Source organism: Xenia sp. Carnegie-2017, unplaced genomic scaffold, assembly GCF_021976095.1.
Source record: "Xenia sp. Carnegie-2017 unplaced genomic scaffold, XeniaSp_v1 HiC_scaffold_23, whole genome shotgun sequence".
NCBI classification, from domain to species: domain Eukaryota; kingdom Metazoa; phylum Cnidaria; class Anthozoa; order Malacalcyonacea; family Xeniidae; genus Xenia; species Xenia sp. Carnegie-2017.
The window spans coordinates 20880278-20893512 of NW_025813486.1; the positions used below are offsets into that span (position 1 = coordinate 20880278).

General features: G+C 35.8%; 2 protein-coding genes and 1 long non-coding RNA gene across 8 annotated transcripts; 1 reads left to right on the top strand and 2 right to left on the bottom strand.

Moving 5' to 3' along the window:
• The first annotated feature begins 1396 nt into the window (after positions 1-1396).
• On the top strand, positions 1397-7997 carry LOC124448044 (mitochondrial dicarboxylate carrier-like). Of its 2 annotated transcripts, XM_046999060.1 has the most exons (13): positions 1397-1504; positions 1667-1797; positions 2669-2788; positions 2862-2928; positions 3949-3993; positions 5812-5860; positions 5934-5975; positions 6064-6178; positions 6594-6637; positions 6711-6759; positions 6839-6913; positions 7502-7558; positions 7683-7997. In XM_046999060.1, exons 2-13 carry the CDS (start codon positions 1687-1689, stop codon positions 7770-7772), a joined length of 864 nt encoding a protein of 287 aa, XP_046855016.1. In that variant the 5' UTR covers positions 1397-1504; positions 1667-1686; the 3' UTR covers positions 7773-7997. The 2 variants fall into 2 exon arrangements, with proteins under 2 accessions (XP_046855016.1, XP_046855015.1); XM_046999059.1 differs by lacking the exons at positions 1397-1504; positions 1667-1797; positions 2669-2788; ... (1 more) ...; positions 7502-7558; positions 7683-7997 and having other exon boundaries at positions 2992-3993; positions 6839-6961.
• Positions 1511-1896, bottom strand: LOC124448061. The gene is made up of 2 exons (XR_006948910.1): positions 1776-1896; positions 1511-1696 (listed from the first exon to the last, which is right to left on the bottom strand). It is a non-coding gene; the product is annotated as an uncharacterized LOC124448061 (long non-coding RNA).
• Positions 5489-13069, bottom strand: LOC124448045 (glycerophosphodiester phosphodiesterase 1-like). Of its 5 annotated transcripts, none has more exons than XM_046999063.1 (6): positions 11938-13068; positions 11505-11616; positions 9632-9721; positions 9177-9388; positions 8003-8140; positions 5489-5589 (listed from the first exon to the last, which is right to left on the bottom strand). In XM_046999063.1, coding segments are annotated over exons 1-6 (963 nt in total). In that variant the 5' UTR covers positions 12348-13068; the 3' UTR covers positions 5489-5588. The 5 variants fall into 5 exon arrangements, with proteins under 5 accessions (XP_046855019.1, XP_046855018.1, XP_046855020.1 ...); XM_046999062.1 differs by having other exon boundaries at positions 5489-5656; XM_046999064.1 differs by lacking the exon at positions 5489-5589 and adding an exon at positions 6552-6937 and having other exon boundaries at positions 11938-13069.
• Positions 13070-13235: the final 166 nt, after the last annotated feature.

Below are 13235 nucleotides of genomic sequence, written 5' to 3' on the forward strand. Positions count from 1 at the left end.
TAACGCTCTAACACCTTGCTAACCCAGGTCGACCTTTGTCTTGAGAAGGGTGCCCCGGGTTGGCAAATTGACCCGGCTATCGTGTAAACGTTAATAAGAATTTATTAGTCGACGGGTTGACGCGGTTGCCATACCAACCCGGACTTGTGTAAACGGGGCCTTAGCTAGGGTAAGTCACGTCATATGAAAGCTTTCACTGTAGAATGCTTTCATCATGATGTTGAGCATTTGTTTGTGTACTTCTGTTTGTGTTCGTGTACTTCTGTTTGTGTTTGTGTACTTCTATTTGTGTTCGTGTACTTCTGTTCGTGTACTTCTGTTTGTGTTCGTGTACTTCTGTTCGTGTACTTCTGTTTGTGTTCGTGTATTTCTGTTCGTGTACTTCTGTTTGTGTTCGTGTACTTCTGTTCGTGTACTTCTGTTTGTGTTCGTGTACTTCTGTTTGTGTTCGTGTACTTCTATTTGTGTTCGTGTACTTCTGTTCGTATACTTCTGTTTGTGTTCGTGTACTTCTATTTGTGTTCGTGTACTTCTGTTCGTGTACTTCTGTTTGTTTTCGTGTACTTCTGTTCGTGTACTTCTGTTCGTGTACTTCTGTTTGTGTTCGTGTACTTGTATTCGTGTTCGTGTACTTTTATTTGTGTTCTTGCACTTCTGTTCGTGTTCGTGTACTTCTATTTGTGTTTGTGTAACTGGTGTAACTTCGTGTATTTGTGTTCGTGTACTTCTGTTTGTGTTCGTGTACTTTTGTTCGTTTTCTTGAACTTCTAATTGCGTTCGTGTATAGTACTTTTGGGCCACCGCAGGAGAGTAACAAGTGAAAAAACAAAAAAAAATAGATGCATTAGTGGATGTCGTGACTTTAAAACTATATAAGAGTACAAGTAACAATGTAGGAGAACAAGTAGGAACATGCAGGAGTACAAGTAACAATGTTGGAAACAAGTAGGAACATGTAGGAGAACAAGTAACAATGTAGGAGAACAAGTAAGAACATGTAGGAGTAGAATTAACAATGTAGGAGAACAAGTAGGAACATGTAGGAGTACAAGTAACAATGTAGGAGAACAAGTAGGAACATGTAGGAGTACAAGTAACAATACTGGGACACCAGAATAGCTTCAACAGTGTGATTACCTAATCAACAGAAAATAAAGATAATACACTATACGTACATTTTATGCAGCCATTTGCCGGGCATTGCAAAGCCAGGAGCCAAATTTCTCCATGAATGTTCCGTAGAATGTTCACTAGCGCATTTACCCAACATGTATTATATTGTCAATGATCGCCTGGGGGGGGGCGTTAAATAAAAGCAAGCGGTACAATTACCGAGGATCATCAGAACAAGTCCCTATCACTTGAAGGATTTCTCTCCCCCCTGGCACATTCCTTTAATTATTAGCAACATTGAGCAATTCGAAATTCGATCAAAACAATGTACGAATAGTCGGAATAGTCAACAGTGATCGTCTTTAGAAGTCACGAACATTTCTACGCGAAGGTAGCATTTTCTTGGAACGAAAATTTAATCGTTATTGACCGAACAAACTAATACAATGAGTGAACTGTTAGATTGCTACATGTCTAATGTAGTAATTCATATTAATTATTCATTATTGAACTATTATTGCAATAATTGTGACATAGTTTTTTCGATAAACAGAGCGTGACTGAGCGTCCACAATGGCAAATACTAAAAAGGAGAAAGTTTTGGTAAAAAAACAGAGATGGTATTTAGGTGGAATCGCTTCTGGAATGGCAGTTTGTGTTACCCATCCTTTGGACCTTTTGAAGGTATGACCTTTGAGCCTTCCTTGACGGACAACTAAATCAAATTGTTACAAAGTAAAAACTAACTAGGGGTGTATTGTATAAAACGATGACATACCTGTGGTTAATGAAATTCCTAATATTTTTTTGCTCGTAAATATAATTTATTAAAAAATATGTTTAAACAGTCTACGCTCTACACACACGCAGCAACGTGTTGCAATCGTATGGATTTTGTAAATTAACCAGTAACATTACGATAATGAACGGCTCTCAACATTTGGTGAATCAGACATACGTACATGACTTGCCTTGTTTACGTTTTGCTGGCAGGCAGATTTGGTCAAGTGCTTTTAGACAACACTAGCAACAATGGTAAACGTCCAAAGTAAACAATCTAATTCATCCATAGCATTGAACGCAAAGTATTTGCATTGATATAATGATATTTATCATTTAATTCTACTTAGAGTATTTCCACAATATAGAAACATACAGTAGTCTCACTCCACTGTGGAACTTGGTGCTATATATTTAATTAGATTACTGGCTGCCACTATGCTAATCACATTCGTTATAAGATATATGCTACAAAGAGTGGGACCACTGTTTGTGTCTATACTGTGGTATTTCCAAACTATCATATGCTCTGATCATGAGGGTGGATACCCATTCAATTCCATAAGACCAACACTAGCCCTAACAGTGCTATACTGGGACTTCCTATTGAGACTTGAAAATCTTGAAAGGAAATGAATTGAAAATTTTTCAATTCAGGTTTTTCAAGTCATGTTTTATTTTTAAGCCAAGCTTTTGTATACATCCTTTGACATCCCAACTATCCATTTTGTTATCATGTAATACTCTCAAATCAAACAATTTTTTCACATTTTAGGTTCATTTACAAACGCAGCAAAAGGTACAGACTGGTTTGGTTGGCATGGCTATTAAAGTAGTAAAATCTGATGGTGTGCTTGCATTATACAATGGTCTTTCTGCTTCAATTTTGCGACAGGTCAGTCAAAATATGTCATTAAATTAAGTAGTACGTCATACACAGACTTATATACAACATAAAATGTTTTTAGTTAACATATTCCACCACAAGATTTGGTATTTATGAAATTGGATCTTCACACTTAAGGAAGGGCAACGGTTTGTCACTATTTAAAATGCTACTACTTTAATTATTATTTATTAAGGCATTTGTAGTAGACATGGAACAATGCAGGCATTTACAAACTATTGCCACACTTACAAACTATTGCCACACTTACAAACTATTGCCACACTTACAAACTATTGCCACACTTACAAACTATTGCCACACTTACAAACTATTGCCACACTTACATACTATTGCCACACTTACAAACTATTTCCACACTTACAAACTATTGCCACACTTACATACTATTGCCACACTTACAAACTAATGCCACACTTACAAACTATTGCCACACTTACAAACTATTGCCACACTTACAAACTAATGCCACACTTACAAACTAATGCCACACTTACAAACTATTGCCACACTTACAAACTATTGCCACACTTACAAACTATTGCCACACTTACATACTATTGCCACACTTACAAACTATGCCACACTTACAAACTATTGCCACACTTACAAACTATTGCCACACTTACAAACTATTTCCACACTTACAAACTATTGCCACACTTACATACTATTGCCACACTTACAAACTATGCCACACTTACAAACTATTGCCACACTTACAAACTATTGCCACACTTACAAACTATTGCTACACTTACAAACTATTGCCACACTTAAAACTATTGCCACACTTACAAACTATTGCCACACTTACAAACTATTGCTACACTTACAAACTATTGCCACACTTACAAACTATTGCCACACTTACAAACTAATGCCACACTTACAAACTATTGCCACACTTACAAACTATTGCCACACTTACAAACTATTGCCACACTTAAAAACTAATGCCACACTTACAAACTATTGCCACACTTACAAACTATTGCCACACTTACAAACTATTGCTACACTTACAAACTATTGCCACACTTACAAACTATTGCCACACTTACAAACTATTGCTACACTTACAAACTATTGCCACACTTACAAACTATTGCCTAATTGTCTACTTGAAAACCTTCTTGTCTTTTCAGAACCACTACCTTTTTATCAGAAACTAATGATTGGAGCTTTTGGAGGTAAATGCTCAAAAAATAACAAAAGGAAATATATAACTAAAAATGAAAGCAGATGATTTCATCTCATTTTTGAAAAAATTGTTTTGCATTTAATAAAACATTTCTAATTAACAATTTATTATGTTGAACTTAACATGTTCATAGATGTTGATCTTGTAGGTTAGTGCATTATCCTAAGGTTATGAAGGATTACTCGTAAGAATGGTGAACTGTTAGTCAACACCAACATGAACAGTTCTTCTTGGGATTGCATTGGCCTTAATGATCAACATCTATGAACAGGCAATGATGGGTGCCACAGGTTCAAAACATTCACTTTATGTTCAACTAAGAAAACATGCATTATTACAAAAGTTTTTCATACTAAGGCACTGTAACAGAATAAACAAAGATGTAGCCTCTGATATCTGAAATTACCAAGCTCTTGGTTATCCATGACAATGTCATGACATTGTCATGGCAATGTACCATAATCAAAGTTGACCATTGTCATGCACCTCAATCATACTTTTTTGGAATTAACTGCATTCTCTAAACAGTGGTGTAGGCAGGTGATAAAGGCATGGTTAACCTTGTGGTGTAGACAGGTGACAAAGGCATGGTTAACCTTAGGTGATAAAGGCATGGTTAACCTTGTGGTGTAGACAGGTGACAAAGGCATGGTTAACCTTAGGTGACAAAGGCATGGTTAACCTTGTGGTGTAGACAGGTGACAAAGGCATGGTTAACCTAGGTGATAAAGGCATGGTTAACCTCAGGTGATAAAGGCATGGTTAACTTTGTGGTGTAGACAGGTGATAAAGGCATGGTTAACCTTGTGGTGTAGACAGGTGACAAAGGCATGGTTAACCTTAGGTGATAAAGGCATGGTTAACCTTGTGGTGTAGACAGGTGATAAAGGCATGGTTAACTTTGTGGTGTAGACAGGTGATAAAGGCATGGTTAACTTTGTGGTGTAGACAGGTGACAAAAGCATGGTTAACCTTAGGTGATAAAGGCATGGTTAACCAGTGGTGTAGACAGGTGATAAAGGCATGGTTAAGCCCCTAATTTAGCGTTGGTGATCTTGGTGGTAGTGTTAGTATTAGTGATAGTGTTAGCGTTAGTCTTAGTTTGGTCTTAATCTCGGTGGCAATGTTATTTTTTTAGTTTTGGTGTTAGAGAAATTTTTTAAAAAATAAGGGACAGTATAATGATGATTTTACAGTTTTGATTACAATGAACGTGTAGGAAATTTTCTTGATGATACCGGTCCTCATCTCTATCCTCTTCTTTATTTATCCATTTCTTCTTCTTGTCTATTCTTGCTTGTGCTCTTCTCTTCTTCACCTTTCCCTTTCCTTCCGTTCCGTTCTTTTTTCTCGTTTCATAACTTATCATCTCCATCCTCTTCTTTATTTATCTTTGCTAGTCCCTGTCTGTCATTTCTTCTTCTTGTCTCTCCTTGCCTGTCCTTTTCTGTTTTCACCTTTCCCTTTCCTCCCGTTCTTTTTTCTCCTTTCATATCTTCTTGTCTCCACTCTTCTATTGGTTTTGTTGCAGCAATAGATCTTTATTAGATTGGCAGGAACACCAGTGTAGATGAAGGACTGTCCTCTTAAAACGATGAAATTTCGTTTGAGAGCATGGGGAAATGAGTAATTGACAACTTTTATCTCAACCCCTGAAAAATGCAAATTACTATTCAGGCATTCTTAATGTAAAAATTTTGTCCAGGGAGCATGCCTCTAACCTGGCCCTGGCATTTTGCCTGACCAAATTTTGAGGTTTGCCTTCACTACACTGCTCCTCAATGGAAACTACTTGTTTTTTAAACAGGATTTGTTGGAGGAATCGCTGGCAACCCTGCGGATCTAGTAAATGTCAGGTAATAATCAGCTCTTGTTAATTGTTTGCGTTTGGGCTATTTGCTTTATATATGTTTACATCTAAATTTTCAGAATGCAAAATGACATAAAAGTTGCTCCAGAACTACGAAGAAAGTATGTATGTACTCATAGGCAAAGTATGTAATAACCTGTAATGGAATACATGTACATTAATAGCTGATGGTTTTGTATTTATAAATAGTTACAATCATGCCATGGATGGAGTGATCCGTATTGTTCGAGAGGAAGGTCTGGGGAGATGTTGGAGGGGAGTGACGATGACGGCAACAAGAGGAATGATGATCACATCAACTCAAGTATTTAAACATATGTTTAGTTATTTAATTATCACAGAGTTTTAGTTTAATCGCCTCAGTAAGTTGACTTAAGGATTCAATTTCAAAACTGCGAACCCATCTCCAAAAATAAAAAAATTATATTGAACTAAACCAAGAGCTCTATCATTATAAAGAAATCACAAGAAAGCTCTAAGCAAATGCGTAAAGAAATCACAAGAAAGCTCTAAGCAAATGCGTAAAGAAATCACAAGAGCTCTAAGCAAATTAAGAAATAAATGCAAATGTAAAGAAATGTCCTGCGTAAAGAAATCACTCTAAAAATGTGTAAAAATTCTAAAATGTGTTAATGTGCATTAGTAAACGGTTGTGATAAAAACTGGCTGGCACCTCCTTATACCTAAAATGTTTTATTAATTTTGATAACTTCCTTTAGGTCTCTTGCTATGATCAAATCAAGGAAACATTGCTCAACACTAGGTATAGTTTAAATCATACCATGTTATAACAATTTTGCAGAAAATAACAATAGTATTTATATTTTTCCAACTAGATATTTTGATGACAATATCTTAACACATTTTGCATCAAGTTTCTTAGCTGTGAGTGTTGTTCTGTCGTATTTGTTCTAAGTTTGTGAAAGACAAATAAGAGCAAAGTCTTTAAAACTCCTCCATTTAGGGTACAATTGCTACAGCAGTGACTCAACCATTTGATGTCATGAAAACACGTATGATGAACTCCACAGAGTACAAAGTAAGTTATCAACCATCATATTACCTATGTTAAAATCAACTATGTTATACTGTGTAACTTTTTAGCTCTGTAATGCAAGGGTATCTCTTCTCCCTCTATCCCATAAGCCAACGTCCAATAAGGTGCAACAAACCATTAGTTGTTATTCATATAAGGAAAACCAGTGGTGCTGGAAGGGGGGGTAACTGTCCACAATATTTCTTGGGTAGTGACATTCTGGGGGTGTTTTCCCTTCCTCAAAATAAAATCCTTATGGCGCTACCGACGACAGCAAACTATCAAATGATAATTGTTTATAATTTTAAAGTTTACAGTTATAAATCCTGGCTGAAATTCGTGCCTTTGTCAGCTACCCAGTGAAAATCCTAGAAAGCTACGTAGGATCCTTCAATCTTGCTTAGGATCGCAACGAGGATTCTATTGTTTTAAATTTAACTTTTCAGGTTCTTATGGGTTCGTAGTAGGATAATCTGGGATCTAAGGGGATTTAAATCTTGAATTATGCCAAGATTGTTTCTTTAAGATAAAATGCAACTAATTGAATGTGTTGATCAAATAACATATGTCTGGTGTGTATTTGTTTTGTAGAACCTATTTGAATGTTTTTGGCATACAGCAAAACTTGGACCTATGGGATTTTACAAAGTACAAGTTGATTAATACGTATTGCATAATTTATTCTTATCGCATATTTTCGTATCGCAACTACGTATCGCATAATTTATTCTTATTGCATATCTTTGATACAAAATATTGTCTGTTATTACAGGGATTCATACCTGCATGGGTACGACTTGGTCCACACACAATAGTGACATGGTTAATACTTGAGCAATTGAGAAGATTGTTTCCACTTTAAATTTATACAACTTCAATCTTTCCAATAATAATTTTCAAGGCAAGGTGAAAATGGACAATGAATTCAATGTATTTCAAACCAATCAAGGGATTGGTAAACGACATAGACTCCACCTACGTATTTGTATTTGTATAGTATAATGGCGGTATAAATAAACAAACATAAATAAAAAATCAAGTCATTTGTAAGAATGAGGTATATATGAAATATAATATTTAGAAACCACTCACTATTGTGAACACATCTCGCCAACATTATCAACGATGACTGGGCAACCAAGATGGCTGAAATAATCAAATTCCAATTTTGTTTTTATTCCATACACAATCACGCTCACATATGACTCTTTCCAGCGATCAACGTAGAAACTAAAGAAAGAAGTTTTAACAGTCATTATTAATTTCAGTAAAACACATATCTGATTACCGCAATAACGCATCCTTAAATTAAAAAGCAAAGTCTTGGTTGTGGTAATAGACGTGAAAAGCCGAATTTCGTTCCTCGATGGTTGTCTATCTTAATTTTGACTAAAGTAAATCGTTTGAACCCGGGAGTATCGTTACATGTTTATAGATGTAGATCGTCGAGGTTAGTGAAGTACTGAGAAGGACTGTTTTTGTTGATGTAGACTGACGTTTTGACAACCTTAGCGGTAGTCAACTTCAGAGTCAAGTGTCTACCGCTACTGTTGTCGAAACGTCAGTCAACAACAACAAAAACAGTCCTTCTCAGGACTATACTAAGCTGGACGATCTACATCTACAAACATGTATTTAATTTTGACGGTCAACAGTTGCCATTTTACGTTGCAAATACGTTAATCAGAGCGATATTAGTTAAGTTTTTCCTCCGCAATGAAGTATGTGTCCCACTTTCTAATATATGGTGAATAAAAAAAAACTGCAGCAGTTACGAAAATGTCGCAAAAGTTATCAAAGCGCAAGATTTGAAAATTCTTTGTTGGAAATAGTTGGACTTCCAATGGTTCATCTGAAGGAATTTTGTAATAGCTTGCGCACAAAAATGAAACAGCTAAAAAAATTGGAACCCATAGGGTTAGAATATGGTACATGTTTTACAAGCTATCACGATTTTAGGATATATAATATATGTGTCACTGTTTATTACTGTATTACTGTATATTCCCTATACTGTGTTTTAGGGTCAGTCTGGAAGTGCTGACAGTGTAGAAAGATCACAGTGTAGAAAGTTGAAATATTGCCCAGAAAAACTCAATTCAACTGTACTACAGATTTGGTTGGCTAAATATTAAGGGAGTTAGGAGTTAACTGTTTCTAAGAGGGGTGAACAATTTATTTAAGGAGGTAAAATCTGATGTTGAGGGGTGGCACCCCCCTGCACCCTCACAGAAAATCTGTCCATGATTAAAGATTCATAACTCACCCGGAGACCTCGCTATGATGAGTGATTAGCAATGGGAAACGTAAGAACCAAAACAACCAACTATGAACAGAGATTTCTGCCAACAAATCCAAACTCCTAGCCAACTTCAATATCAACCAATTTGACTGCGTTGGTGTTCCATCGCGGTTATACGAAAGATATCGTGTAATCCAATTTTGTACAACCAAGATGTTGGGATTGGCTTTACGAACCTAATGAACATGCGCAAGACATTTTAAAAGGAAACCTTTTCACAACATGTGGAAATTTCATGAACATGCGCAAGGCATTTTAAAAGGAAACCTTTTCACAACATGTGGAAATTTCATGAACATGCGCAAGGCATTTTAAAAGAAAACCTTTTCACAACATGTGGAAATTTCATGAACATGCGCAAGGCATTTTAAAAGGAACCCTTTTCACAACATGTTGAAATTTCGAAGATAGTCACATACCTGATAAACCACATTGGGAAAGAACGAGAGGACTAGAGCTTTGTCATAAAGATCGTACTTCTTAAAAAGGTCATTTAAAAGAACTGCAGCCTGCAACATTGTTGAAATGGTTAGAGAAATGAAAGTAATTGTGTTCACAAATCAAGATAATACGAAAGAAACCATTGGGTTCCCTGTGGGGTCATGTGTTAAAGAATAAACTATATGGGACCAGTTCATTGGTTCTTTTAACTTCAGTTGACTTCAACAAAACACAAAGGGAATTTTATTTGTGAAAAGGAATCAACTGCCAATTAGTTCTGGGCAATACCAAGATTTCTATTTCAATATCCATGCCAAATACTTTATAATTTGTATCTGTTGTTATGGATACCAGTTTTGATACAAAATTTTTTATAGAATTATAGGTTTCTGTACTCGCATTTGTTTATTTAATGATATATGTATGTATAAAACTGAGATGATGTGCTAATATCGTTTAAATTCTTACCATTGTTTGAATTGAATCTTTAAAAATAAAATTTCAGTTTGCAAAAAGAACAAGAATCTTACATTTGCCAAGAAACAGTATGTATAAATATTGAAAGATAGCAAGTCAGCATTCGGTATCCATGCAACATGCCTAAGAATGGCAAGTATCAAATGCAAGTATTGCCCAATACTAATGCTAATTATAAAATAAACACAATGAAACACATGCGCTGATTGGTCTAGAGCTGTGTTTGCATTAGCCTGTGCAAAACATATCTGAGCTCAACCAATCGAATCAATCAAAACAATCAATCAGTCAAGGAGAATTCGAAAATTGATCATGAATACATTTTAGAGGAAAAATTAAAATGTTTGTCTTTTTCGCATTATTGTTATTTTATAAAAGAAATAAAAAATGTTTCTCATGTTTGCACTGGCTTATGCAAACCTCTGAGACATTTGTAAGAACTCTTCAGCAGGTGCAACACTCAACCTTCGGTCTCGGGCTTGCATTGATCGAAATAGTGCTTTCAATTTACTTCCAGGTACACAAATTTACAAATGACTTTGAATGAAAAACATCCAGTGCTTTCACTTTCCCAAACACATGTAACCCACTTTTCTATCTTTATTATTATATATTACAATTCCATTCAGGGTGCTCCCTTCCAAGCTGCTTGCTTGGGTGCCCAAAACTTTGCCCACCAAGAACTTGTAGCAATTACACCACCATTTTAGATGTTATTGCTCAATTCATGTTGGAAGTAATGTATTCATTCACTTTTGTCAAGATTGACTCAATGTTGATAAGCTTTTACTTTCACAAGCATTACCTTATACCCAGTTCAAGGCACCCATTACACTTTCATAGTCATTTCCAAAACTACTTGTATTTACTTTCCCCGAGTCTCAATATCGATTTACTTTGGTGAACATTTTTATACTCAGTCACAGAATAGACATCTAACAGAAGGCCCACTCGGCTAAAATCATGGCATATTTTTTCACTATGCATGCGTGACTTTCCATCAAGATACTTTCACAAAATCATCATGGAATAGTATTGCACGAGAATGCTCTTTTACAAATAATTCACGTTTAAAGCAAAAGTTTGCTCAAATTTTTACAAAGAGTTATCATCTTGCGAAAAGATAAGGTTCCAAGCTTTTGTAGTGCAAAACGATATATTTGTAAAAACATCTATATTTTCTATTGCGATCTAGCGGAAGTGTCTTGCTGGAAGGCATGTCTGCTTAGTATTTGCTCCAGAAAAGTGGGGACACGAACATCAAAGGTTCTGACACGAGTGGACCTTCTGGTAAGATATCTATTCTGTGCTCAGTTTAAGACACCCCCTTGCATTTTTACAACCATTTCCAAAACTACTGGTAAATATTATTACCTTCACCGAGTCTTGATATGCCTTGACTTCAATGAACATTTTTATACCCACTTCAAGACATGTTTGAATTGTTTCCTCCAGTGTTGGAACTTGAACAAAGGAATATTTATCACTAAAAAAATACAAGATTTCTACTCATTAAGAGAACTCCATGAACAGATCCTTTGCAAGGGTTACATGAAATTTCAATCCACTTATGAAACGAAAGTGGTGCGATGAAATGTTTAGAAAAATTTGATAAATTTCGAATTCAAGCACTTTCAAGCACATCTTAAATAAATTCAAGTACTTTTAATGCCTTAGGTCTTTGCATTTAAATTCAAGAACATTCACGAACATTCAAGTTTTTCATGAACCCTGAATTTACAGAATTGAAACTCCCGCCAATGATGGAGTTAAAGCAACATGGAATGCAAATAAACATTTTACAAACCTTTCTTTGAAATCGCCTAACGCGTTGAGTTTTTTAATTTCATCAAGGGTGAAATCACCAACTCTGCCAGAACCGTCAGTTGTTCGATCCACAGTTGCATCATGCATAAGAATTGCATGACCATCTTTGGTAAAATCAACATCAAATTCAACGGCATCGGCTCCCTTCTCTGCTGCATAACGAATACCGACTAAAGTATTTTCCGGTGCCTCCAGCATACTGCCACGATGACCAATGACAAAGGACCGACATTTTAGGCTATTTACTTGAAGAAATTTATCTACCCTAGCAATATCGAAAGCATCAAATCGGAGCAAAAGATAAGAACCATAAAAAACGGCAGCTATAGTAAAAATTACTGCAAGCCAAAGAAGCAAATCGTTTGCCTTGAAATTCCTATCCACGTCCATTATCTCTTCAGATTATCCTATTTTACATCTACCACGATCCCATCTGCACGTTTCGTGTCCAATAGTGTCCAGCTTGTGCTTAGATTGATGTTGAAGACCAAATTTGCCAATTAATTTACATGCATATATTGGGACTCACCTATACCTAACTCTTCAACGCTGTCTGTCATAAAATATAATCTGCAGCATATATTTTGATCAATACGACAAACACATATCTTGATTAAGATACAACATATTCCTAACGGATCCGTTCTTAAATTTTCATGGGAACTGGGAAGCATGATTTCTTTCCTCGATTTCTCCTAATGGCTAAGTCCTTAGCAATCACGCAGTAAAATCATACTTGATAGTAAGAATCTAAACAATGTTAACTAAACTCAGAATATTGCAACCCAAATGACAGTTGCAGAAACGTCAGTCAACAACAACAAAACAGTCCTTCTCAAAACTCTACTAATATGGACGATCTACATCTACAAACATCTAACGATACTCCCGGGTTCAAACCATTCACTTTGTTAACTAAACTATGAGTCTGTGATCCAAGTCTATTCACATTTTTTTACAGACGGTACACCGCAGACATAAGACAAATAGTTTAGACAAACCATTGTATTTACACATACCAGAGTTTCCGTTCAATGAGAGACTTTAAAGTCACGTAGCTGAGCCTTGCCTTATTATATTTACACTTTAAAACATTCCCTAAGAGAAATGTCATTCATCACACTCGTAGCTATGGCTTAAATAGCGGCGGGCATATTTTTAAACAGAAAAAACAGGAAAAAACAGCAAGAAATCAAAGCAAACGACGAAAAATGCCGAAAACGCACACAAAAACGCTCATAAACATAACAAAGATAGCTGAAACCCACGCAACACACA

Excerpts from the sequence above, each read along its gene's own strand:
- LOC124448044 (XM_046999059.1), top strand. The coding sequence starts at position 3,285 with ATGCCACACTTACAAACTATTGCCACACTTACAAACTATTGCCACACT. Across the intron at positions 6,179-6,593 it reads TGATGATCACATCAACTCAA|GTCTCTTGCTATGATCAAAT; the intron begins GTATTTAAACAT and ends AACTTCCTTTAG. Across the intron at positions 6,638-6,710 it reads GAAACATTGCTCAACACTAG|ATATTTTGATGACAATATCT; the intron begins GTATAGTTTAAA and ends TTTTCCAACTAG.
- LOC124448045 (XM_046999063.1), bottom strand. The coding sequence starts at position 12,347 with ATGGACGTGGATAGGAATTTCAAGGCAAACGATTTGCTTCTTTGGCTT. Across the intron at positions 9,389-9,631 it reads TTCCCAATGTGGTTTATCAG|GTTCGTAAAGCCAATCCCAA; the intron begins GTATGTGACTAT and ends CATGTTCATTAG. Across the intron at positions 8,141-9,176 it reads CATCATAGCGAGGTCTCCGG|TTTCTACGTTGATCGCTGGA; the intron begins GTGAGTTATGAA and ends TTCTTTCTTTAG.